Genomic DNA, 27,911 nt, shown 5'->3' with positions numbered 1-27,911 from the left:
TAATACAGTCTTATTTTTTCTTGCACATTTTTAATAGTTGAGTGAAGCCCATTTCCAAAACTGACAAATTCCATGCAACAGATATTCTAACTGAAGTAGATCACTTTTGCTAAAGTCAGACATCTGATTTTCTTTGTTCTGAGGAAAAAAAAAAGATGTTGGAACCATTGTAAGCAATTAAATGATAAGGACAGGATATGCAAAGGGTCAGTTTGCTTGCATAAAATTGATGTCCTGAGTGTTATCAGCTTGTGACCCAGCAGCTGCCACTCGATGTGCTGGGCCAGACATTCACCGTGACAATTCTGAGCTGGGGACAGAGTTTGGGTTCTCTGTGCATGTGTAATTCCATAATGTTTCTGTCACACTGTGTAAGCAAAAATAATGAGCTGACTGGTGAGTGTGTGGGGATCTGTGCCACAACTGGCAGTTCAGGGCGCCCTTGCTCTTTTTGGCAATTTTGGACTTGTCTTGAATGTCATTTATTGCTCTTTTACTCAAATGTATTATTCCATTGTTTAATTTGGTGGAGTTTTTTTCTATTGATATATAAGGAGGTAAGTATAATGTGTTATAAAAGGTTAGTGCCTTTGCTCTTAATGCCTTTTCCCTTCCAGTTGTGCATATACAGAAAATAGGTATTTTCCTTTTAAGACTCCTCTGAGATGATATCATTCAGTCATTGAGTCTACAACTAGTGGCAGAATTCAGGTTTGTTTTAGTCATAACCACTGCATTACCTTCAGAAACAAACCCACAGAGGAAAGGCAACTCAAGTAAGATGCAGTAATGAGAACACCTATTTGATGGCAGCCTGCGAGCGTGCTGTGATCTGTGTTCTGCAGAGCAGAGCTGCTGCTGGCTGGAGGGACAAGGGTGTGAGGCTGTGAGCACCTGGGGCTGTGCCCTGCTCCACTCAGTGCTGCACCATGACCTGTGCTGCTTTTGGGATCACTCAGCACAGAGCCCAGTTTACATCAGGGCTGGCAAAAATTTCATGGGAAAAAAAAAACAATGCTAGGAGGAAGAGGGGAACTGGAGGAGGATGCAGAGCATGTTCTTGTCTCTCCTCTGCACTTATTTGCAAGGGTTGGGACAATTTGTTTTTACTGTTTACATGAAAGGAGCAGTGATTTAGGAAGAAAGGCAATATGCTGTTAAGAGACCAGTGTTTTGTCTTTTCTCCTCTAAATGCAGAATACCAGAGAATAACAGACTCTGTGAGGCTTAAAACTTGAAATGCTGGGTGATACACGAGGTGGGAATGGTTGGCACAAGGTACCTGGGATTTTAGGGGATGTGAAGAGGTGGGATTTTGGGCTCACACCTTCTTGGAGTGGCCAGTTTTGGGAAGGGTTGGAAGCCTTCAGAAAGCAAAGGTCAGGTTCTGCACATACAAGCACATTTAGTTGGAGCCACATTTCTGGAAGCACCAGCTGTGTGAGTGATTTATGAGACTTTTAATGGGATCTTAAACCATTCTGGTTTAAGATAATGCTCAGGTAGACCAATAGCAGCACTATTGTAGTGATGAGAGACATAAACAACAACAACAAAAAAGTAGTGTCCTGAAGTGTCATTGAAATTGGATAGAAAAATAATTTATCTATAAATATAAAGCCATGTTTTGTTTTTATTTATTGCATTGCTGGAAATATGTTAGCAAGAATATTTCTTTTTTTTTTTTTCTTTTTTTTAAATCAGGTTAACAATTTCAGCATTTTAAGTCTGGGCAGTTGTCTGTTTTGTTGGTCAGGTCAGATATAATGAATAACAGTCTTCTCAAAAGCTACTATTTTGATATTGAAAATATGCAATAAATGGGTGAAAAAAAAAAGAAAAGGACAGAGAGGGAGAAAGGGAAGATGAGGTAATGTTTACATGGAATGCATTTTTTATTGTCTGTTGGCAGCATTAGTAGGCAGGAAGGGTTTTGTTAGTTTTACTCAAATGACTTTTATAGGTGCTGAGCAGTGGTTCCAGAGTCTTGCAGGAATGCCAGCCTGCAGAATGGCAAGGTGTGATGATCCCTCTTTTAGAGGGAAAGGAAAAGATGAAGGAAAAAGCTCAAAGTCCTCAATAAAAGAAGATTTTTTTTTTCTTTTTCTTTTTTTCTCCCCTTAGAAATCCTAAAAATAAGGTTTTTTATTTAGCAAAGTACATAATAGGGAATTGTTTCCAAAATACTGTGTGAAGAAATGAGGTATATGTTTGCTAACTGTGCATGTCGGATGTTTTATTACTGAGAATATTTTTAGATTGTCTAGTATTGTCTAAGTTGGAGTTCCTAGCTGGATTTAAAATAGACTCCGTATGCATATTTTAATTCTATTCAAAGCAATTTATATTTATTTTATTAATGTTAGTTTTTGTTTTTGGGGTTGGTTTTTTGATTTTCTGTTTGTTTGTTTGTTTGTTTTTGTAGTGTGTTTGTTATTTTTTGTTTGTTTGTTGCAAGTGTAATTCTTCTCCTTTCCCTGTAATATGCTTGAGATGAAGACAGAGACTTTTGTACCCAATGTGAATGCATCTTTATAACAAAATTAAATACTCTATGGTCAGTATTACCTTCTGATTAAAACTGAGTGTCCTTTGGGATTGATTTACACCTGTGGGTCATGACTTGTCATGCATTTCATATTGTCTAGACCATTTATTGCTGAGGACAACTAGAGTGGGCTCCAGATGAAATCAACCTATAAAATTATGGCCTGTGTGGTACCTGCAAGAACCTACAGCATATCTGGATCCTGTGAATGAGTGTTCTCTGACAAATATTGCCTTATATGAAAAAAGAGCAATGTGAGTTTCTTTTGTTGCCTAACCCATTCTTTGAGAGTTGTCAGAGATAATTCACATCTAAATTATCCCCCCAAAAGTATTTCTTGAGGCACCATTGTTTTAATGCCTCCGGTATTAAACTGTTCAAACTATCTCGGGAAGTCATTTCCCTTAAATACTTTGCATTGTGAAAATAACTCCATATATTTATTGACATCTCTTTGCATTGTAATCATCTGCTGCTTGGCCCGTCTGCGGAAAAAACATTTAAATGTCTTTATCGTTGTGTGAGGGTGGTTTAAAGGGTTCATAACCCATGCAGGGGGCAGCCCTAGGGAGGTGGGAGGAGGTGGATTTCTGGCTTTGCTGGAAGGTGGTTGAAGGAAGGGGATGTGACAGCCTGCAGCAGCCACGCCGTGTCCCCACAGCAGCTCTCTGAGACCACGTGCTTGATGGGATGCCTGTTGCAGCTGAATTATGCTTTAATTTTAGCAGTGGGTGACTTAACTGCTTTGAAGTAAATAACTGGGTTTGATTTACAGTCTCACTAGATTTATAAGAAGCTGTTGAATGTGCAGCTAAAAAGGAAAAAAAAATAAGACCGTTATAGCTATGTACCTCTATAAATCTGTCTTTATTGTTCAGCATGTACACGGGCCACTGGGACCCCATTACAGGTTTGCAATCACTGGGCAATGTGTTTGAGACTCAGTAATGCAGAAATTAGGAATGTTATGGTTTTCAGCTATTCTTACTTATTTCTGACATGAGATTGATGTCAGAAAATTCCCCCGTATAAAAATCTTAACAGTCAGGATTGAAAGATAGGGCTACTCACAAGGCCCTTATTTAATTGTTTTTCACTTTTTCCTTGCTCGTTTAAGCTGTTGGCATCACAGCCAGCTCTGTGATGCAGGACCCAACAGCAGAAATTTCATCCATCTTACTCACTTCAGGAACTTGATGCATTTCCTGATAGAATCATTCTATAAGAAAAGTAAAAGAAGAAATATGCTTAAGAATGCTTAAGAATTTAGGACCAGATTTTGTTAGCCTGCTGTAAAATTCCTGGGAAAGGCACAAACATATCTGGGCCATCATCACATTTCCACTGAGTGCTGTGTAAAGGAATTTGTTAGAAGAGGATGTTGCTGGTGATTGTTGTCATTGTCATTGTTGTTACTACTGGTTTTTTTTTGATTCCCAGTGGAAGAAGGAAGTTTATTAAAGCCACACTTTGACATTTCTCTCTCAGAATATTCTGAGAATATTCTGCTGAATATTCCACCCCAGCCAGTGCAGAATTACAGAATCACAGAATGCTTTGAGTTCAAAGAGACCTCTGAGACCCCTGCCATGGGCAGGGACACCTTCCACTATCCCAGGTCGTTCCAAGTCCCATCCCACCTGACCTTGGGCACTTCCAGGGATGGGGCAGCCACAGCCTCTTCCAGTTCCTCGTCAAATGCCCAGAATCTTTCTCTTCTGTACCTGCTGGAAAGCTGAATGCCTGAATCTCAGAGTACCTGAATCGACCATGTCTCTGAGAGACTTTGTGTCTTTCTGAGCCATCAGGATGCCTTCATTAAGTATTCATAATATTTAGATTACGCTTATATTTTTCAAAAGTCTTTAGCTTGGGGAAACTGCTATTGTCTCAGTGTTCACATTCATAGGTTTTTAAATTCAGTATATTATGCTCCAGGGTTGAAAGAAAGCCAGCAATATATTTTGTCAGTAACCAAATTGATTGAAATAATTTATTTCACAAAGAAAAGGAAAAGCTTTCTCTTCTTTTGAGGAGCTTGAAGTCTAGATGCTTTAAAGTGCTTATTTAAATTTAGTATATTTTATGTTCTTCACTGTGCTTCTAACAAAGAATATCTGTGAAGGCTGATTTAATTCAGAGGAATCAGATATTTGAGGATGAGTCATTTGAAAAAGATGGATAGATATTTTTCACTTGATTTTTCATTTTTCAACTTACGTAATAATCACTCCGGACATGGCTGTTAAAAGTTGAGACACCAGTGTGTCTGACTTTTTGAATGGTGACATCTTTAATAAAAATCATATTTTTAAAGTGGCATTGCAAACAGGATCATGGCAAATTCTTGGCAATAGGAGAGACACAGAGAAAATCCATTCCAGCTTCACTTTTCTAAGGCACAGTGTCAGTGCAAGGCTGTCTGGGCTGCTAATTAGGAACATTAATGTCAAAAGAGTGGCACAGCAAAGGCAGTGCTGCTACAGGATTTCACAGCTTTTCATTTATGCGTTTTAACACTTCTTACCTGCTCTAACCATCACTGCCTATTGGAGGGGGAAAAAAAAAAAAAAAAGAAAAAGAAAAAAAAAAAAAAAAAAACCAACCCAAAACTTTGTTCTCCTTGTCTTGTCCCAAACTTGGCTTTTTACTCAGTGCAGGCAAAAAAGTCTGTTCCCAAGTGCTGTCTGCTTTTCTTTGCAATAAAATTTGTTGTTCCTTGATAAATACATAATTTTATCTCTTTTTTTTTTTTTTTTTTTTTTTCCTTTCTAACTAGATAATAAATTAAACTAAGTAAGTTTGTCCTTGCCAGTTTGGACATTGCATTCAGAAAGGAGATATAGGGGTTATAGAAGAAAAATTAGTAATTTGAAATAATAAAAATTATTTATTTCTTTAAGATCAATTTTTTGCAAAAGAAAATAAAAAAGACAAAAAGTAAAAAATAAAATCAACAAAAAACTCACAAAACCCAAAAACAACCTGGTATCTCTGTGTTAAAAAATAAAGATTTTTTAAAGCATTTTCAAGTATATATTTCATAAATATATGTATTTATATGAAGAAAATAGAAACATGAAATCAAAACTGATTTGTATATGCATATATGAGGAAGTTTTCATTCCAGTAATGTCCAGAATAAGGAAAAATCTACTATGTAAGGCAGTAGAAGTTAACTTCTTTCCCTTAAAAAAGTGAGAAATGGTCTATCTTTTTCATCATTGACAAAAGGCATATGGAAATTCAAGGAATATTTAAAATTTTAATTACATTTCATCCAAAATCTTTCCCCAGTTCACTCAGAAGTATTTAAAAAACACTCCAACAACTCAAGAATTCCACTGAGTAGTTTGCTCAAAGGAAATCTTTCATTAAAAACAAGGAATGTTTATACAGAAGCTTTTTACAGGAAAAAGCTTGCTAATTTTTGTTTCTACATCTGGGAAAAATGAAATCTTTTAATATAATACTGATTTTAATAGATAGTTCATGGGCAGAATCCTTGATTACAGCAGTAACAGAAATACAAGAATATGTTACTGCTTTTCCCTCTCTCCTGCTGAAGATCTGAAGTCTTGTGCTAGTCTTGATTTGAAACGGAAATAAATGTAATAATTCGTACAGTACAAGATATATGTTGGAAAATCAAAGTGAAAGAAGAGAGCCATTCTGTTTTTCTCTGATTTCCATAAACCATGGTTTGGCCATTAAGACATTTCCAGGACCCTTTGAAGATTTAGCCTCCCTCATATAAAATTATATATTTTTATTTTATATTTATATAAAATATAAGTATAAAGTAAATATATAATATAAATATAAACATAAAATAAATATTATATATGTGTATATATATATATATATATATATATATGTGTTTATTTAATTTTATATTATATTTTCTCTAAAGGTCTATTAATGGCTGTGTGTTTAAAAGAAATAAGGAAAAGTTCACTTCCAGACACAACTTGTGCTGTGCCCACGGTCTACATAATGTCATTAAATAGAGCAGAATTTAACATATATGCTGTCTTAACTATTCTTTATGAAGTTCTTAAGAGAAAATCCTGGTTTTTAGAAAGTAATAAAGGAAAGATGATCACATTTGGCAGAAGTGCTCCAAAGAAACTGGTTTTAATATAGGAAAAGCCCTCAGAACTATATAGAAGATTGCTCAGAATAAATATTTGTGTTTTCAAGGGGTAATATTTCTTTTTAGAGACTTCTGAAACTGTGTGAGTGAAAGAAAAGAAGATAATTACTTTAAGGATGTGAGTGGACCAGACATCTGCACATAGTGGGGTTTATATATGAATCCAGAAATAGGCATGAAATGAATTCAGTAACTTCTTGAGTACAAGAAGTTTTATATATATTTTAAAAGTCCCCAGTTCAACCAGAACTTTATCTCTGTGGTTTTCAGTGCATTCAACTCGTGTGATAACTGGGGAGCCATTCACAGCAGCTTCATGCAGAGCTGCTACCAAACCATGGGGATTAAAATGGGATTCACAAAAGCCATTATCTGCCAGCTGAAGGAATTTCTCACGCAGATTTTAATTTGGTGGGGGAGTGGATTTGGGCAATTCTTTACAAGCTTCTGCTATGAGAAGGTGGATGTGTCCAGTGCAGAGGGCACAGAACAGAGACAATCCCCAAGGCAGAGCAGTGGTGTGTCCAACACAAAAGTGCCACTGTGTGATGGGCTGGTTGGGAGGGATTGGTTCTGGTACATCTTCACATCTCTCTGGGGAATTCCTCCTGTTCTGAAGAAAATTACTGTGAATTTATGTGTTGCTTTTTCTGGAAACTCTGTGATAAAATAAGTCTTGAAACATGGCATGTTCTGGGAAGAACAGCTTTACAAGAATGCAATTGGAATGAGCCTCAAGCTCTCCAATGGCCCGTGCTGCTGGAAGCTCCATGCCCTTCCCAAAGGCATCCTGCTGAGAAGGGAACCTGGAGAAATAAGTGTTCAGAGCTACCAATGCTGTTTGACACAAAGTTCATGGTGTGGTCTTGCTTCTGGATGTCTCACTTTGCCTGGAATGCTGAGCTCGGTTTTAACTGTGTAATGCAGATGGTTATTCCTAATATTGCCTTGAATGAATTATTATTGGTGTCCATTAAAAAAAAAATCAAAAAAAGAGACAACCTATTTGGTGCAATTTGCTTTGATGTGTTACCAAAAACCTAAGGAAAGAACAGAGCAGACATTTTATAACTGGAAGCACTGGTATGTTAGCAAATCCAATAACCTGTGTGTGATGTGCCTTCTGTGTATATATCACATTTATCTAAAAACAGGTACATTTCTTCACACAGTAAGAACAACATACCCTCCTCCATCAGGCTGCTACTTAACCTTCTTCCTATGCATCCACTTCCCAGTGTACAGCAATATTCTAGAGCTCTCATTGCAGGAATTTAACTACTAGCTTTATTTCTACAAATGTTTGAATTTGGATCCCTTTTGTCCTTTCTAAATGATATTTTCTCAAATGCTTCTGTGACACACAAGCTTGTTTGCAATTTTCAAAAGTCTCTCTGAATCAGTAAACCATACATTTTTCATTCCATAAATCCAACTTCAGAAAGTGGTAAGCAGGCACATTGAACATGCTTTAACTATTACTGATTTCCAGAGGCACAGAGTTTTCTTCTGGCATCTTTAAAAGCATGTCCTATATTTTGCTTGGAAAAAGGGAGGGGTGGGGAAAGTATTTTCTTTCTATTGTCTGAAATATATCAGTGCTCACATATCTCATAGTGCATCTGACATTGACTCCTCTGGAGTTTGGATATTGGGCTAAATGGGGCATTTCTTTATTCTGGCTCAGCAGATCTTGGTAATAGGACCTATCAGGCACAATATTCACTTTGAATTAAAAGGGAAATGAGTAATGGAAGGGCAGTAATGGGAGAGACACAAGACAGCAGTGAACTGTGTAATGGGGTGGCTGAGGTGGGATACAGTTGGTGTTCCTGGTATTTCACTGAGTAAATCTTATTTCAGTTACCTGCACTTTGAAGGACAACAAATGAGCTTCCATGTCTGTTTTAAGCAAGTACAAGGCTCATAAGCCCTGAGTTATCATCAAAAACTCACTGAATACAATTTTTTGTTCAATCAAGTTTAGTTATTACTGTCCAGTGCAGCATGGATGCAATGAGGGCATCGTTGTTTTTCTTTTTTTTTTTCCTTCTTTTTTTATTAGATTGTGGAAAGCAAACCTAAAAATCCCCTCACCTGAAGGACTATACACATACATAAAACTGAAAGTTTAATAAAAATAACAAACTACATCTAATGATATTTATCATGTCTGGCTTCTCTCATCATGACAGAATCTCAGCTTATGTTAGCACTTGTTTTGAAACCATTGTAATATAATAAACATACTTAATTTTTAAAACAGAAATCATTGAAATTCATATTTGAAAACATTTAACAGGAAATACTTTCTCTATTAATTAATGTGTTCTTTATTAAAGAATAACTAGTTCTGTCCTACAGAGTGGTATCAATAAAGTACTGTAAACAAGAAGAGGAAGAAAAGAAATCTTAGTTAAATAAAATTGGTAAAGTTAAGTTCTTTGCACTTCTCTGTCCTTTTGCTTACTGTAACAGTAAGATGGTATATGGGCAGGTCAGTTGATTTCCAAGAAAAAAATGAGGATTTATAAGGCATTTACAGAGTGTGGTTCCAGGATCCCACAAAGAAAAGAAAGGAGTGAGCAGTTGTGTTGGGGTGCTGTGAAGCTGCCACAGCGCCCTGAGAAGGAAAACTTGGTTGTTAGTGAATGTCTCTGTATTATCACAGAAAGATTTACTTCAGTGCTACTTCTTGTGGCAATTATCAGAAATCTGACAGAATCCAGATACTCCAGAACAACAGGAAAAAAAGTATTTTAAATGAAAATGAATGCACAGATAAGGTGGCTTTTGTTGTTCATGTCACTTTTTTTTCTTTTTTTTTTAATTTCTGTTACGTATTTCTGGTCTGCTTTTAGTTCCCTTCAAATGTAACCAACAAACTCTTTTAACCTTTACCAATGTCCCCTCCCCAGGCCCTAACAGACATCCTAGAACATTCAATTCAGAATCTGAGTACCTTCAGAGCAGTCTTTCCCCTGCAGGCTGGTGCCATCCGTGTTTCAGCCCTTTCACAGGAGCACCATCATTCATTGGTGTTGCTTTTGAGACACCATCAAAAATCACAATGACAGACTTAAAAATATTTAACAGAGCCCAAAACAAATGTGTGTCTTTCATACCATTGTGGTTGCAATCAGATGTTTGTACTTAAAGATGAAAAATTCTCCCCAACCCTTATTTGTGTATTGAATATTGTATTTCTTATTAGAAACCATAGAATAGATGAAAAGCAGCTGGAGCTCTTTAAGTGAGTGGAGCATCTGTTGGCACAGCAGCTAGCAGCAGCTTACTTGGATTGAAACTGCACTCCTGAGCTCCTTTTTCTTTCTTTTCTTCCCTTTTTTATTTTTTTTCTTTTTTTTGGCAGATGTACAGCAAATAGCAATCGACTGGATCACGGGGAATTTTTACTTTGTGGATCACGTCAGTGACAGGATCTTTGTTTGCAGCCAGAACGGGTCAGTGTGTGTGACCCTCATCGAGCTGGACCTGAGCAACCCCAGGGCCATAGCTGTTGATCCAACATCAGGGTAAGGTTCTTGCTTTGCACTAGGATTTATTGCACGTGAGACATGCTTGCCTGTGACTGCACATAATGCATCTGTTTCATGCAGGTGTTTTAAAAACTAATTTTTTTTTTTTTTTTTTGTTGCTGTATGGAGCTACTTGCATAGTTGCTATACTAAAGCAATAATGTGTCATGAACTTGGAGCAAATAGTTAATTGTGTTAATTGCAATAATTTATGTGCCTTGTGTTGTCTCAAAATGGAATCAAAATTGAAAAAGCAATTTAATCCCTACTTGTCACAACAGTTGCTTTTGTGTTTGCTTTTCTGTAAGTTGTGCTTTTAACTAGAGGATGTGGAAAAGGAGTTTTTAAAGGATTTTTATGCTGCATCCCCTCATTTACCGGAATATCGGAGATTAGTTTAATGAGTATATTTACACAAAAAAAAAAAAAAGTGGAATCATTTTTACTGTGCTTTAGAGGGTCGGTTCTAATGGTAAAATTACGTTGTATTTCCTTTTTCTGTTTCATGGATAGCTACATTCAGTGCCAGCTGGGAAATAAGCCTTGCTTAAAATACAAAGTACTAAATGTCTTCTATTCTATAACATCCACCAGCTGAGAAAAGTTTTTTAGATAATAATGTAAAAGCATAGCTAGATATGAGTAGGAATAGGATCAAGTTAATTTAAAACTAAATTTTGGTGAGTAGTTTTGAGCAAGGATTTTATCTTGATTTTATTAATCAATAAGTAGCTCAGACCAAAATCCCTGATGGAATATGTCCTGAACTGCCATAAGCCCCTTCTCAACAAATGCAAAAATATTTACAGTAGAACATCTTGTCATCCATATGTGGACTTTTGTCAGTCTTTATTTAAAGCCTGAAGGAATATTAAGAGGCATTATCACAATGACTTCAATTCTGACAGGAACAGCTTGCATATAAAGTTTACAAAGAAGTTTGATAATGTGATCTTGAGTTTAGCTGTATTTCTCTCTGCAGCAGATGGTAAGCTTGACTCAATCTGACTGCAGAGTTGTTCTAAAAGAAAAAATAAAAATTCATGTAGAAATTGATTTTCTTCAAGTTCTGATCTGAAAGAAGTTGAAGCTTTCAAATTTGCTGACAGCAGCCTTTTTTCTATGCCTTTAGTTGTATATTCTTTGCTGGATTTAGCGGATGAATCCAAAGGTTGCCATGAGCTAAATCTTATCTGTCAGGAATGCAGGAATTGTACCCAAGCCTTTGGTTTTGTGAGGAGAGACAGAAACATGAGAGGCTGTTCTCCTTCAATTGTTATCTGCTGGCTACAAACCATTCCTGCTCAGAGTCACCTGCTCAGTGCCCTGTGTGAGCTGAAGGGTGGCTGCTTTAGGGAAGGGCAAGTGCTGAGCTCTAGGAAAGCCCACAAGTGATCATGATATTTTACAATGTGGTTCTTAATAAGCAATCTCCATTTATTTTGTGGTGAAAGCACTATGTGGCAAATTTCTCAGAATGCATGTTTTGCAGTTCAGCAGTTATTTAATTAATAATTTCTTTTGCATTTTTATTAATTATCTGATGTATGTTGTTAATTGGATACATAACATAAATTTTAACTGCTAAAGCCCAATGTATATATTAATTATGTTAGCTTTTGACTGGGTTTTTGATCCAGAATGCAAACAGATAATGAAAAAGCATTCTGGCTATTTAAAACTCTCCTGATCCTTTCTTTTGTCTTTTGTTTTCTGTCCTCCTTTTTTCCTTTTTAGCTTTTTCATGCTGATCGTAGTTGTGACTTATTTTGGTGTCAGAGTTTTAAGGTGGTATTGCTGTCGGGGTACCTTGGTGGGTTTATTGTATTTAAAAAATTACAAAAGCAACCTACTAAAAGCTATATTGCAAGTTGAGCTCTGGATGAGTTTCTGCTTGCACAGAGGAGACCATTTCCACTGCTAAGAAATTCAGAGTGTGATCCCAAGCCTTTATGTCTGTGATAAACTTCCTGTAGTAGCACAGGGTCAAGCCCTGCTACTCTTGCATGTTCACATCCATGTGTTAGGAGTTTAGTTGTGTCCTGAACCAGAAAAACGGTTTTATCCATAAAACAATCAAGGCATGGTGGAAAATTTGTTCATGCCAAATGGCTCCCCTTACTGCACTAAAGAATTTCTTTTCTGAGTGTGGTTAATTTTAAATCTCCGTGCCTGCAAGTTCTGTTAGATGTTTACTGGTGATGGTTTGATATATTCTTCTATGAGCTTACAATAGAACTTGAGCTACTAAGTTTCTTTCATATCACACAGGGAGTGAAAGGACTTTTCATAAAAGTTTATTCTCACAAAACTGAATTTGAAATTAAGAGAAGAAAGATTCTGCTGTTCATGCAGCTCTTGAAGAGCCACATTTGTTATGTTTCACAGCTAAGCATGTTACTTTGGCAGGATTTCAGCACTTTATCAACCTGAACTGTGTTTGATGCTTTGGTTATTCCAGACCAGGTCTAATCTAAACCCACCAGAAAAATACCTGCTTCCCCCAGTGAGCTGGTAACTTACCCAGTTAGGGTTTTTGCAGTGCTGATACTCATCTCTTACATCAACTAATTATCAGTTAAGAGTAGCACAGTGAAGTGTCAGACCTGTGTTAAGAGCAGCATTTCCAGGGGCAGAGAATGTATCTCCAATGATCACTGGGAACACTTCAGAGCCCATCCATGGCAGTGAAACATGGATTGAAGGAAAAACTGGGACAAGGAGAGTAGGAAATAAAGTGGCAGTTGGCAACAGAGAGGGAAAATAAATTGTTTTACAATAATACATTATCTATCAAATGCCTTAGAACTAAGATGTTTGGCTCCATATGTCTGCAGTTCAGAGCTTTGATAAATTTTAATAAGGGACTTTGTTTCTTCAGTGGTCAAGGAACAGAAGCAATTACTTTTGCTGGTCCATGAAATTGGTGCAAAATTGATGATGGTGCTGCTGACTGTCAACAAGAAACAAATGCAAGTCGAGTTAGAATGGGTTTAGCTGAGATCCTCAGCTCAGGCCTGCTGTACTCATGGGGAATGATTTGTCACAGTATTCCAGCCCATATTTCATTGGCATATTCATGTGACTTTGATCCCTGGACAGTGATGATAGGGAAGGTAGCACATGTAAAAATCACAAGAGGATAGATCAGATTTAGGTTCTCTCCCAGCTCTGCCACAACCAGCTAGATGTCTCTACACAGAGCGTTTTATTTTTTTATGGCTCTGCATCTCTTTGTATTTAATAAGAAGCATAAAATGCCAGTTGTTCAAGCTATGTGATACCTGAATGCATTCAAGAACATTAGGAATTATTATTGTGGAATACTGTGTGCATCTTCATATTTATTCTGCAAGTATCCCTACTTAATTGTCTCCAGTGCTCAAGGTAAATTGTTGTCTTCCACTGCACCACAATGGCCATGGAGAATGTACTGTACCATTTTACAAAGCAAAGATGCCTTGGAGCAGGGGGACATGCTGCAGGTCCAACACCTCAGTCCTGGTCATACTGCTCAGACATCTGACATACATGGAATAATATAAATACCAGGGTGTCCTAATTTCTCCTCATACCCATTTTTTTGATTTCTTTGGGCATGCCAGAAAATGGGGAAAAGACAGGAAGAGTAGATGAGGCTGCAACCTTGGGGCTACTCCTGGTTCCAGAAATGTGCAGCTTGTACCGATGGTTGTGATGCTTTTTAGGATGCCAGCCATAATGTTTTACTTTATTTGCCAGGCTTATGGAAAAAGATGAACTTTAGGGAAGAGGTTTAAAATGTGGAGGGTATCGACGTAGCATCCACTGACAAAACTGTTCAAACATAAGGAGATATGTGACTAGGGGTTACATGGGGTGACATTGCAAAGAGGATGTGCAGAGCAAGGCTGGAATGTGGAAGGATGTGTGGAACAGTAATGGGAGTAAGGAAATGGCTTAGACACCTCCTACGTGAACCTCCAGAGAATCATCACAGAATTCCAGACTAGTTTGGGTTGGAAAGAACCTTAAAACTCACCCTGTCATGGCAGGGACACCTTTGCTATCCCAGCTTGCTCCAAGCCCTGTCCAGCCTGGCCTTGGGCACTTCCAGGGATGGGGCAGCCACAGCTGCTCTGGGCACCCTGTGCCAGGGCTTCACCTCCTCACAGGAACGAATCTCTTCCCAATATCCCATCTGACCCTGCCCTTCTTCAGTCTGAAGCCATTCTCCCTTGTTCTGTCCCTCCATCCCTTGTCCCCAGTCCCCCTTTCAGCTCTCCTGGAGCCCCTTTGGCCACTGGAAGGGTCTCTGAGCTCTTCCTGGAGCCTTCCTTCCTCCACACTGAACAGCCCCAGTTCCCCCGGGTTGGCTCCAGAGCAGAGGGGCTCCAGCCCTTGGAGCTTCTCTGTGACCTCCTCAGGAGCCCCTCCAGCAGCTCCACGTCCTTCCTGTGCTGAGGATCCCAGGGCTGGAGGCAGCTCTGCAGGTGCAGTCTCACCTCGACCTGGCAGCCAGGACCTGGGTGGCTTTCTGGGCTCCCAGTGTATGGCACAAGTCAATATAAAAAGTAGGTGGAGTTAGGGGGAGAAGAAGAGGAGAGGAAAAGAAGAACCAGAGGGGATGCACAATTATAGGCTGAAGTCACTGAAAATTGTGTCTGCCATTTAAAAGTTGCATTAGGAACAAAGGGGAGAAAAGACTTCTAAAGAGATTTGTAAAAGGAACAAGCACATTTTTAATACTGCAGCAGTGTGTGTCATGTAAATATTTGAATAAATCTTTTAATCGGCTTTTCCTTTTGCTATGGCGTAGAAATAAAATAAAAAACAACAAGGCTCCGCTTATTTCTTCCACACAACATTTGTAAATGCATACAAGAAGAGACTGTGTCATGCTGATGTTTGAAGAACAACAGATATTAATGTGCTATGGAGTTATGTACCATTTATTGGTAATGTTAGTGAGTCAGGAAAAAAAAAATACACAACAGAAAAAAATACTCTGTTGCATTTTGAATCTGGTAATGTTTATTGGTAATGTTAGTGAGTCAGGAAAAAAAAAATACACAACAGAAAAAAATACTCTGTTGCATTTTGAATCTGTAATAGCAATCTGTTGATACCTCTGTGATTCACAAAGGGGAACAAGGGAAACAAGTGAAGAAGTAACAGCTGAAGTTGTCTACTTCAACACTCAGAAATTTGTTCCAAGAAAAAATCTAAAAATATTATTCTGTGGACTTCCTCTTTGATTCTGAAGATTCTAAGCACAGATTTCTTCTGTGGCTCAGATCAAAGCCACGGTATGAACATAATAATGATAATTAAAAATACATAATGTCATTGTGTGAAGCACAATAGGGAAATTTGCCTCAGTCTAAAATTTCAGAAGAGAGGAGAAAATAAGAGGGTAGGAACACATTTTGAAATTCAGCCATCTGTATAAGAACAGAGTTGAACAGCAGCTTTAAAATACCATATTTGAAGGATCTAGAAGAAAAATCATAAGGAAGAGCTAATTCTGCCTTTTTTTGTTGTTTAGTTTTAGTTTTGAATCTATTCTACCTCTTAAATCTGGTAGAGGCAAGAGGATGAAATTGGGGGTTGGTCATGAATGCCCTGCTGACATCCAGGTTGTTTAGGTGTGGTTGCAAATGTTCTTTCTCAGGCTGTGTGTGATCATTCTCGTGGGATGTTTGCTTTTCATAGTCAGATCAAAATGCAATGGAAAGTCCACTGAGCCCTTTTAACTAACAATTGAAGGGAATGGGAAAAGTTTTCCATGCCACTGAATGAAAAGTTTTCCTTATTAGGGAGCCATGCGCAGGAGATGGTTCCTGGGGTAGGGAAAAGCCATCCTAGAGGATGGAGAACAGCCCTTAATGAGGCAAAGAGATTGAAGATATAAATAGAAGGAGTTTTGGGCTGACAGCTCAACCTTTTTTGGCATCATGGGTAGATATGTAAGCCAGTAAAAGCTATCCTATTTTGTAGGATTTTGGACAAAAGATAGGTGAGGTCTTTGATGGGATAGAACCTGAGGCCAGCCCTGAAATCCTGCATTAGTAAATCCACAGCAGACAGCAAAGAGCAGGTCAGCTGGTGAGGGGTGGGGAGAGACCTTTCTGAAATAAATTTATAGACATTAATTTTGTTTTTCTTCTCTTTCTGTACTTATAGCTTAAAAAAAAAAAATCATTCCATAAATGCAATTTGTATTAGGCACATTGAATAGAGTTGCATTCACCTCATATTTGCCTGGAGGTATCAGTGAGGAGCTGAAAATTCTTGCAGTGGAGGAAGAGTAGAAATTCAAAACCTTTTTTTTTTTTTTTTTCTTTATTTCCTTCATTGCTATTTTGACTGGGGAGTATTTCAGGGTAAAAAAAAAACAAAAACAAACAAACAACAACAAAAAAATATGCACTTATTGTCTGCTGCCTGTATTATTCTCCTGTTACTCTCTTGCCTTTGAGCTTTTATAGCAGCCACTAGGCTTAGGAGAGACTCTGAGTCTTTAAACTTTGGGGCTTTTTTTCCCCTCTCAGATTAGTCATCATTTTCTGGTGATCAAAGAGGAGAGTTATAATCATTAAATCTCACTTTTAAACAGCCAAATCATTAGTGGTTTAATAACATGTCATTATTAAAAAGAGCTCAGTTCCTTTTCTTGTCACAAAGATTTTCAAAGAGCTGCAAGATATATATATAAGACCCACTCACTTCAAAAATGTTTTAAAGGTGACCTGAAAAGGAATCATCTTCATTAAAAGAAAAACCAAAAAACAAAAAAAACCAACAACAACAACAAAAAAAAATAACTCAAACCCCCCCCCCCCAAAAAAAGAAAAAAAGAAACACAAAAAAAGAGGGGAAAAAAAAAACCTAGAAAAAATTTGAAACTTTGTCGTAACGAATCATCATACGAAAGTTTGCATTAAGAGTTCGTATTTATATTCATATCAAGAATTTGTAATAGAGGAGCCAAAATAAGATGAGAGAAGCAAAGATACTTAATCAGACAAAAAAAAACACTCTTTAAAAATTATTTCCATTTTTTTATTCTCCCTTTAGCTTGCTAGAAAATGAAGAAAAAAGGATTTTTTTGTCTGATCTCAGGCTTTACAGAACTGCTTCCAGTTCTGCGCTATTCTTTCTTTTAATTTTAATTGTTGTAACTAAACTGAGACAAAAAACTCTTTCACCTTTGCATTTCCCCCTGGATCTTTTCTCCCTTGAAACTTCAATTTCAGTGCAGCAGCACAGGTCTGCTCACTGGAAAACCTTGTGGCTGCTGGTCTCGCTAAGAAAAAGAAGCAAGGGGTATTGTCACACCTGCTCTCTGTCCCAAAATAAGGTGATAAGACAATTCTGCATTCATGTGCAAACAGAAGTTAGGAGAAATTATGATTCTTTTCCCAGCAAACTAAAAAATAAATAAATAAATAAATAAATAAATAAAATTTGATATAAGAACTTGCAAAGATATGAGCTTGTATGAAAAAGTCAGCTAATTCAGTTGAAAAGGACTCAGGGTCCCTGACAAAACTGAAGGAATTACAACACCAGGAATGTGACCTAACTATTGGTCTGGATCTAAGTCACAAATATAATCCAAACAATAAAAATGGAATAGTCTGGGACAGGTTTGGTACATGCATGTTCTCAAGCAGTGATGTGTGTTTGCTGTTGTGCATACCATTTCATTAACCAAACATTGCTCAAAATAAAAATGGATGAGTATCATGAATATCCAGCCTTCTGTATCTACCTTGAAATTGGGCTGTATTTGGTGCCCAAACCAGGTTGCATTCAAATAATAAAAAAAAACAAACAGGTTCTGATAGCAGTGATGAAGGATGCATGTTTTGATAATAATCCTTTGTGAAAGACCTGGCAAAATGAACGCTGGCAATGTTATTAGAATAGTTCAGAACTGATGTTCTGAGACTTGGTATTATAGCAATATTGCCTAGGGAATAAAAAGCTAACTAGAGTCATACTGATGAAGCATGAACTAAAGTGAGTCTTTTTTTCTTATGCAGCGTGTGCCCAGTAATGGATTTCTTATATTGCTACTAGGAGGAACAATATTTGAGTAGTGTCAGCAAGTATGGGGGAAAAAAAAACAAAATCAGTGGAAATATAGAAGCATTTGTGGAATCACAAAAAAAAAAAAAAAAGGCTTGTAAGTCTGTAAAACTTTTCTTCACTTATCAGAAGTTAGGTGCAGAGGATCACAAAGGCAGTGTTGTGCCTCTCTCAGTGGTCTCAGGCTCTCCTGGAGAGCTGTCGAGGCACAGCATCCTCATTACCCAAACCAGCTTTGCCCAGTGCTTTTGGGCCCTGAGCGGCAGAGCTGGCCCAGCAAGGCAGGCTGAGCACAGGGCAGCAGCAGCACAGACGGAGCTGGGTGAGCTGCCCTGGCTGGGGCAGCCGCAGCTGAGCCTGCACATCCTCCCGCTGAGCTTGTCACCCTCCCTGTGCGACTGAGCAGGGCATTCGTTACTCTGCTGCCTGTCCTCACCTCCCGCACCCTCAGTCCTTCACTAGATAAGCTTCTGCTCAAAATGCTCGTCTTTATCTGAAATTACAATAGGTCTGTGAATTAGAATTTGGTTTTTGGGCGGGAGACTCAGAAATGGACATGTTATTCTCCCTGGAATGGATGAATGGAAAGTCTTGAAGTACTTTTTTTTTTTTTTTTAAACTTTTAATAACTGAGATATCCAGGCAAAACCTGCATGATTTAAGGGACCCTATCAGTGATTTTCTTCAAGTTGAAAGCAATTAAGCTGGAGAGAATTGAGGCCACTTTGTTTCTAAATGAGAATATAAATGGGACTTTAAGGCTCCATAACGCATGGGCATTATGTTCATGTCCATTTGAAGTCTCCTTTTATTTTTTTTTTATTATTATTTTATTACCTGATTGTCTTATTATCTAACCAACTTCTGTAAGGTCATTTATGTTGAAGACAGGTTCTGATATTCTGATATGAATTAGAGCACTGCATGAGTGGAAAAGCAGAATTAAAAATATAGCTGCTCATGACCTTTTCTTTTATTTTTTAGATGTATTATTCTGGACTTAAAATATCCGTGTGTATAGATAGATAGATATTGATAGAGATTTTTTTTTGCTAAAATGAAAACAGGAACAAAAAGTTCATGTTTAACACAGATAGTGTATTATGGTGTTATGAAGTTTTGTAGATCTGTTTTCCTAGTGCAGCTCACATATTTCCTGTGGTTTTTAACTGAGTCATACTATTGCAGTAGTGCAAAATTGTGCAAACCATGAATTTTCTAATAAGCTCTTGTCATACCATTCTTTTCCTCTTCCCACAAGATAAATAACCACCTGTGTACATGCCACGATTGAAGCATAAAAACACTAAATCACAGAACATTCTGGGTTGCAAGGGACCCAAAGGATCACTGAGTCCATTACTCTTGCTCTGGATTAACCAGAACCACCCAGAGTAACAGAAATGATGAATTCAGTCCATTCAGTTAACTCACCATTAGTCTGATGACATCATCCTGATGGAGATGCTGTTTTCTCAGGGCTGATTACATGGACGGCTATTTTTTAAACATATCCTGATTTTCTAATTTTATTTTTCCCTGGTGTTTTTTGCATATCAGTAGCCTCGTTGCTATGCTCAATAGGGTGAATGTCTTGCTGGAGCTCAGCTGCAACATGACCCCCTTTGGTGGAGGATAGAGAAAAGCTTGAGGAAATCTGGAAATATTAATAGACAACAAAGAAAAAAAAAAAAACAAACAAAAAAAACCCCTCATGGTCTGTGTATAACTCGCAGGAACTGTGGTAACCTATTCTAGGAGAGAAAATCCATATTATTCCTATGAAAAACTAGTAGAATTGTAAGGTAAATTTTAATTCTTATTAAATAAAGAACAAGAAAAACAATTTTAATTAGCAGATACTGTTAAATAGAGGGAAAAGCAATCTGGTCCTTAGCATGTAAGTGATATAAAAGTTGGAGTCTCTGTCATTAGGGACACTTGGGACTGTCTGTCTGGAAGGGATGTTCAGTCTTGGATTTCACATCAGGGTGTATGTGTGTGCAGGTCTGTAAGCTTATAATGTCAAAGAATGGTGTGCTAGAAGAATAAATGTCAATAATTCTATTTATTAGCGTTTCAGTGCTGCTATTTAAAAAGTGTGGCTGAAACATTACCAAAGTAACTCTTTGTTTTGTTTCTCCACTTGAAGAAATTTGAGAGATTTTAAGGGAAATGGGTCAAAATATAAATTCTAGGAAGTTTTTTTTTTTTCTTCTTTTAGAAAATGAAACTGAAAATTGGATTTTAAAGGGATTTTGATACCAAAACTTCATCCTGGAACACATGCAAGAGCTCCTACCCACAGGCTGCATCCTCGCTTTTTAGGAATTGTCTTGATTTGAGTGATTAAGTTGTTAGTTTGTTCAGTTTTGTGTTCATAAAGCAGCACGAGCTGCTTTCTCATGTGGTGGTTGAGAAGGTAAAGTGCTGCCTTGGGTAGAAGGTTTTGGGCACTGGGGGTGAGGAGCAGCTTTTCTCTAGAGATGCGTGTTTCCAGCCCACTGACACGATCTCTTTGCTGTGTTTGCTCAGCCAAGGAGCTGTTAAATAAGCAGTCCAAAGTTACCTTTTGAAACACACACCTGTGTCAACCTACAGTGGAAGGGGAATCAATTTCTGCTTTACCATCCTGGAAACTCCAGCAAAAGTCCTCAAAGTGTGGGAGCACCGGCTCTCTCTTGTTCCTGCATTGGACATGCTCTTGCTAGAAACTTCTAAACCTTTTAAAGTTTGCTCATTACCAGTTAGCTGGAGCTAGTTGGTTCATTTTCACACACAAACACGTTAATGTGAACACAAAAAACTTGGTTCAAATTTGCAGTTGGCCTCAGTCTTGGTGTTTCTAAGGAACAGAATTTAGGAGTTTGAGCAGCATCCAGGCTGGCACTTGGAAACTTGTTTACTTTCAATCAATGGGTAATTAGCTCACTGAGGGTGCAGACTTTTAGCATAGGGAAGTCTAGGAAAAGGCCATCAAGTTAAAACAATGATCTCATTGACTCTGCTTCAGTTTTGTTGAGATGATTTTTATTCGTTAGGATTTGACAACAAACCGACAACCCCCAAAACAAAACACTCAGGGATCTTTATTCAACAGATACTAAATGAAAATGCCCTATTAATAGTGGGGTATTTGAAACTCACTGCCTCTTTTACATGCTGAGAAACCACCGCTTGCAGTCTGAGAGTTTTTGTAAGCTTTACAAACACATGGTTTTGCTGACAGACTTCTCCAGAGCTAGGAATTGCACAGCACCACCCCTTGGCTGTTCTCCTCCAGCAGAATGGAAATGCACTGTACTTTCTGCTGGCACAGCTCCTCTGGCTGAGCAGGAGAGGAGAATAAGCAAACTACATTCCCAACAGGGATTACTCTGCCTTCAACGAAAAAATCAGACCTCTAACCAAAATATTTAAACTGGAACAGAAATAGGTTGACTACACCAAGCCAAGCTCTTGTTTGGATTCCTGAGTGTCTGACATGGTTTACTGATGTGAAAACATTGCATCTTCTGAAAGTTCAAGGATTTATTGTTTGTTTGCTTTATGTATGAATCTGCTTGTTGAATTACTGTTCTGTTACTTGTCACGTAGAGTTTTCTGAATGCAGTGATACTTTAGTAGATCACAATACTTTGTTGTATGCAGCTGCCACTTCAAAAAACTTGATGCATGTTCTAACATTTTCAAAAGAGAAATCTTAGTATTGGAATTTGCATGAGTGCTTAAACTTTCAGCATGCTGGAAGCTTTATTTTGAAAGGTTTGAATGCCTACAGGTCATAGCCAATTCGGGGAACAGCTGAGACTCTTCATTTGCTGAAGTAAAGCTACTTACATAATGTGTGTGTGTGTGTGTGTGTCTGTGTCTGTGTGTCTGTGTATGATTTCCAAGACTTTAGGAGATGATTCCTGTCCTTTGCTGGTGAAATATTTTAGCCCAATATTTTACAAGACAATGCTGCTTATGTATTTTTAATATATTTATACACATATATATTAACAATATTTGATGAGCCACCTGTGCTGTCAGGCAGGAGTTTTGGCTGTGTTGAACTGCCTTGTGATTTGGAATGAGGTTTTGAAAATATAGTATCTCAGTGTCATAGGCAGAATCAGGCTTTGAAACATCAAACTTAAGTTGAACAGTCATAATTACCAGGTAGGCTTGAAATTGTGGTTTAAATTCTGTGGGAGGTTCACTTCATTTAAGCTTGGGAGGATTTTGTGAAGAAGAATTCATTAATGTCTGGGAAGCAATCGGAGACAGAGGTGTGAACACTGGTAAGTGCCTCTTTGGAAATGAGCAGCTTTGTATTCTGAGCAGGATTTGCACAAAATGCATCTCTGTGGAAGGGTGTGAGGCAGCACATTATGTAAGGAAGCAGCAGTCACTCCTCAGAGCACGAGGAGGGTGTTTTGAAATAATAATCAGCATGGATGTAATCAAAGGATTTTGATTGCTCATATCATAGGATAATTTAAGATGATACCAGAATCATAATGCTTGCTAGCATTTGAATGCTTGGATTTCCACTTGTAACATTTTTATGTGCATTTCTATTTTTGTTTTGTTCTTATTTATCTCACAGCCTGGAGATAAGTTACACAGACCCACAGCTGCTCTACCTTGTCCAGTTTGTATGGTAAAGGAGTAGAGATTAGAGGTAGAGGTTGAGAGGTTGCCTATTTTATCATATTCTTTGAAGGCAGAATAAATGAGCCTGTGACATTCTACAAGCAGGTTTTGTCTAAATTTCAAAATCCATAATATTCAGAGAGGAGATTGCATGAACTATACATCTTTGTCAATCTAAGGTTATTTTCTCTAATTACCCTGTGAGCTGGCATGGAGAACAGCTTATTTGCCCCTTGCAGTGACTTTTTCGCTACTTCAGGATAACTAGCACATATTTCTTTTACTCTAGACTAAGAAAAATCAACTTCTTACAACTTTTTATTTATTCCCCACCACCACCTCCTTTATCCAAACTTCTGATTATTTAGTTGTTGCTCTCTATATAATCTCCGTTTGGTCTCCATTTTCCTGGAAAGCTGAGGGAAGTAGGAAAGTTTATTTCCTGTTGTAGACAGGAAATTCAGTGCAACACTTGTTTGTTTTGTTTTTATTTCCTTGTCTTTCTTCCTCAGCACTGTGATAAAACTGACAGGTCTAGATTCTGGTTAGGTGTTACCTTAGTAAAAGTGTTTTAATGATTTTGATTTTCCTCTTCTGTTACATTTTTTTCTACTCCTTTCTGTGCCTTTCCAGCTGTCACTGCCTCACCACTTGTGTCCTTGCCTGAATTGCTCTTGCAGATCCAGGTTTTCCCTGTCTTGTATCTGTGTAGATGAGTCACTAGTCATTATAAAGGCTGATTATAAAAGGGGGGATTTTGTACTGGGAAGCCATTGGGATGGTTCAGCTTCTATTGAAATCACACTCTACAGACAGCTTTTCCTATGCATCTTACTCAACTGCATCCTACTTCATCTGGAAAAATGGGATGTCTTATTCCCTTCTCCATATTCCTTGCCATCCCTTACTTTTTTGGTGCTGATTTTCAGAGCAAGATGTGTCCTATATTCTTTGGCACATTGTTCATTATTCTAAAAGATAGTTTTCTGATGCCCAGCAGAACTTCAGAAAATTATTTCTACTGTGTTTCTACTTCCATTTTTTAAAGTGACACTGGAAGGTACAGAGGGACCCAGCTGCCAAAATGTGGGGAGTGAGAATTCCTGTCTGTCATCACTTCAGTGTTACATGACTCAGAGGAGAGTGAAGTTAGCACCAGTTGCATCTCTGTACAATAATGTGTGAGCTGGCTTTTGACCCTTCTGTAAAAAGGAAAGAAAAAACAAAACAAAACAAACAAAAAAAAAAGAAAAAGAAAAGAAACAAATACAGGATAAGACTGTTGTCGCAGAAGTACCAATGCTGAGAGATTGAATGGAAAAGCTTCCTGACAAGAGATTTTTTACTGTAAATACCCACGCAGAGCACAGGACTGGATAAGTATATTCATCTCTTCGATCTCATGTACTCCTTAGAGGTATGGCTGTGTATGATTGGCTTCCCTCTTGCCAGTTCGTAACAGGAAATATTACTTGACTAAACTCCATTAATAGTTTTCAGAAACATCAGCCTCAGAAATATTTTCATTTATTCCTTAGCTTGTTAATCAAGTTCCTGGTTCACCTGTCCATACAAGCCATAAAGTTCTGCAGTGCACATCTAATTGTAATGATCATCATGGGCCAGTTCCAGGGTGTGAGCAGTAACACATCCACCAGTGACTGCTCTGTGCTTGCTGTCAGTGCAGCTTTCCCCACACAGGGCCCTCGGTGCCTCCTGTGCCCCGTGGTGCTTTCTGGGCTCTGTCAGATGGTGCTTCTGCCTTCTGTGAGATCCTTACTGCTGAATGTTTTGGGCTATTTTATTGACCAAAGACCAATGAGCTGTATCATCTTGAAGGCATCAGCATTAACAGGTGAAGGCAGCAGGTGATGCTTCAGATGAAATGTTAATATTTTAATGTAGAGTTTTGCTTGCATTCCAGGATGGCAAGAATTAAAAATAGTAACAGCAAAGTGATCATGTCCTTCATGCAGGCACTCACAGGCAAGCTCCAATCATCTCTCACAATGTGCTGCTCTTAAAAATGCTTTTCTTCATTTCTTTGCAAACCACACTCAATCGTTATAGCACTTTAAAAGTGGATGCATGTTATGGTGTTTGGTTTAAGATGTATTACTTAGCCCTAACAAACTCTGGAAGCAGTCAACAGGGTTGCAGGATGGTGAAAGAAGTCACAGGCAGAAGTACCACAGCTGTATTGGTCACTGACATCAGGGCAGTCATCTTGTGGGACGAACATTGCCATGAAAGTGTCTTGTGGACAGGGCTGTTGCTTGGCTGCCTGAATTTATCTGTGTCTCACACCTCAACGAGCAGTCAGCAGCCATTCCTGCAGCAACAGCTCTGACCTTCAGGCTCCTGCAAAGTAAAGCTTTGAGTTCCAGAAATCCAGCTTCCTTAGCACCAGCAAGGACAAACTGGGATTTCAGTCAGCTGACAGCTTCCTTTCTTTCTCCTTAGACAAATACAATACCGATGTGTATACTGACACTCTTTTCCTCTTGCCTCAGTGGCTCCAACCTCCACTTGTTAAAAAGTTGCACAGAAACAAGTTTGGGCATTTTCATTCAAGTACATATATGGAGAAGGGGCCGTAGAACTGACTGCAATACATAATAAGCTAGAGAAAGCAAACCAGAGGAACAGCTGCTGCCAAAAAATCTCCCGAAAATTCTACTTTAAGCTCCTGCAACTGATTGAGAAAGTTGCAGGAAGCAAACAAGCAAACAAACAAATATTCCTGGATTTTAATGTTCCAAGTAGCACAAACTTGTATTTGTAAACACATACAGCATGGATTATCCTCTAATACAGTAAATGGCAAATGCTATATTGCAGAAAGATAAGCATTGAAATCCCAGGCAGAAATGCAAACCTATTTGTTTACAATACAAAAATTGTACACCTTAGCAGCTGTTTAACATCTGTCCCCTGAAGGTAAAGAGATAAACACATGACAAGCAACATGTAAGTATATGGCAATTAATTCACCTGGAGTGGATTCACCTGGGAGGGACACAAAGCTGCAATCCAGTTACTGGGACTGGGCTGCAGATAAATGACAGTGTAACAGTCAAAAAATTACTCCAAAAGTAAATATGAGGTACAATCACAAGAATGTTGCCTGTCAGTGCCTGGTCTGTGGCTTTTGTGATTGTTGAACTGGCTTGTTACCAGCCAGCTTTGGAAAATTTTGGATTGCATTTGAGGGTTTGTAAAAGGTGAATAGGAAAAGTAATCTCATACATAGACCACACATTGATGAGATTTTGTGAGAGCTGCCTCAGAGGTGCAGTTTTCCACTCGGAGAAAAAGAATTGCACCTACAAATAAACCCTTAGAGGTATTACCTAAAGCATCCTTTATAGAAAAAGCCTCAATACTCTCTTTGTATTTTTATTTTAGTAATTTTGAAGCCTAGAATAGCACACAGTTTGATTGCAGTTTGTGTAACTACTTTCTATTTATCACTCTCGGAATTCAAATGCACCTTAAATGCCCAACTGAATAAATACAATGCAGATTACTGCTTGATGTATTAAATGCCAAATACTATCTTGCCAAAAGCCAAATATCTATTTATGTTTTGGCTTGCCTCCATATTCACACATACTGGGGCTTAAGGATGAGTTTTTTATTCTACCATGATATTTCTCTGCATAGGTGTTTCAGGGGAAAAGAGACCATAAAAAAGATGTGAACTTCACAGTTACAGAGCCTTCTCTATGGCCAAGTTTAAATGGATGGGTTTTAATGTCTTGAGGCTATTGCTTCTGTCGTCAATCTCGAATCACATTGGAAAGCTGTAGAAGGGAAAGTACAATTTAGTGCTTAAAATGAGTATGGACAGGCGTGGAAAAGACAATATGAAATGCCAGGTTGTAGAAAGGGCAGTGAAAATAATCTGAGGTCAGACAAGCAGATACAATTCAAAGTGCAAAAGGAGCAAATTGGGTGAGAGGAGATGAAAGTATGTGAAGAGTAGCCAAACTTATTTGGGGGGAAAATAAGAAGAGAAAAAGGAAAGGAGGAACAAAGCAAAGAAAGCTTCAGCATGAAGAACATCATTAGGTTGTTGCAGACAGGCAGAGCTATTAGAAAAAAAAGAAAAGCAGTGATCCTGCACATTCCTATAAATTCCTGCAATCTGTGGATGGCTCCCAGGGCGCAGGTTTAGTTTTGATTTACAGGTGTTAGGGTGAGCTGGCCGCAGTTTGAACCTGGCTGTCTGCTCTGGAGAACCCTCTCCAGGATGGCCAGTCTGCACCTCCCTGAGTGCACAATTCCATTTCTTTGTGCTTCTTTACCTCGTTTTACTCTTTACCGGTAAAGTACCAATGTAAAATCAGATAATGAAGTCTTACAGACCTCTTAGAATAAAAAATATGACAGCTAATAATAACCAGGGGAACCTGGGCTGTATTTTCTCCTCAGCATGTGGTAGGTTTGAGAGCTCATATTAGGTTTGCCATGGATGAGAAAGATAATTTAGCCACTTTCTATCTGCTGAAGAAGAAATAGTGGAGATAGAAGAGCGATGACAGCAGCTTTCCTATGTTTATGAAGTTGTAGGTTCTGTCTTACTGTCAGGTAAGTAATTATGTGCAGTTACAAAATGTGCATGTATTAAATAATCCTAGGCAACATTTTCAGTCTTCCAAGCAGCTCTAAAGCAGCTCTGATCCTATTTAAATGACTTTAAATTTTGACTCGATGTCTTCCTACATGCAGTCACACAGACAGATTATATGTTCCTAAATGTGCACCTATCTGAACACCCAAAGGAAAATGAGAGGAACATATTTTTGTGGTGGGAAAATAACTGCTCTAGTGCTGTGACACAAATCTCCATTTGTTAACTGTCTATGGCTGAATTACATGTTAATTTAAGCAACCTACTTTTGTTTAGGTAAAGAGAAAATAGGAGCCATGAATGAGCCACTTCACA

At 38.1% G+C, this 27,911-nt stretch overlaps 1 protein-coding gene across 1 annotated transcript in view; it reads left to right on the top strand.

Annotated features, from left to right (window-relative positions):
* The window catches only part of LRP1B (LDL receptor related protein 1B), a 290,652-nt gene that overhangs the window by 16,570 nt on the left and 246,171 nt on the right, over positions 1 to 27,911 (top strand). The window contains exon 4 of the mRNA XM_062498644.1: positions 10,078 to 10,240. Coding sequence (XP_062354628.1) covers positions 10,078 to 10,240 — 163 coding nt within the window. The remainder of the gene's footprint in view (positions 1 to 10,077; positions 10,241 to 27,911) is intronic.

Source organism: Cinclus cinclus, chromosome 9 (genome assembly GCF_963662255.1).
Source record: "Cinclus cinclus chromosome 9, bCinCin1.1, whole genome shotgun sequence".
NCBI classification, from domain to species: Eukaryota; Metazoa; Chordata; class Aves; order Passeriformes; family Cinclidae; genus Cinclus; species Cinclus cinclus.
The sequence above is the reverse complement of the archived record's forward strand: the minus strand, read 5'-3'. Positions and strand labels throughout refer to the sequence as shown.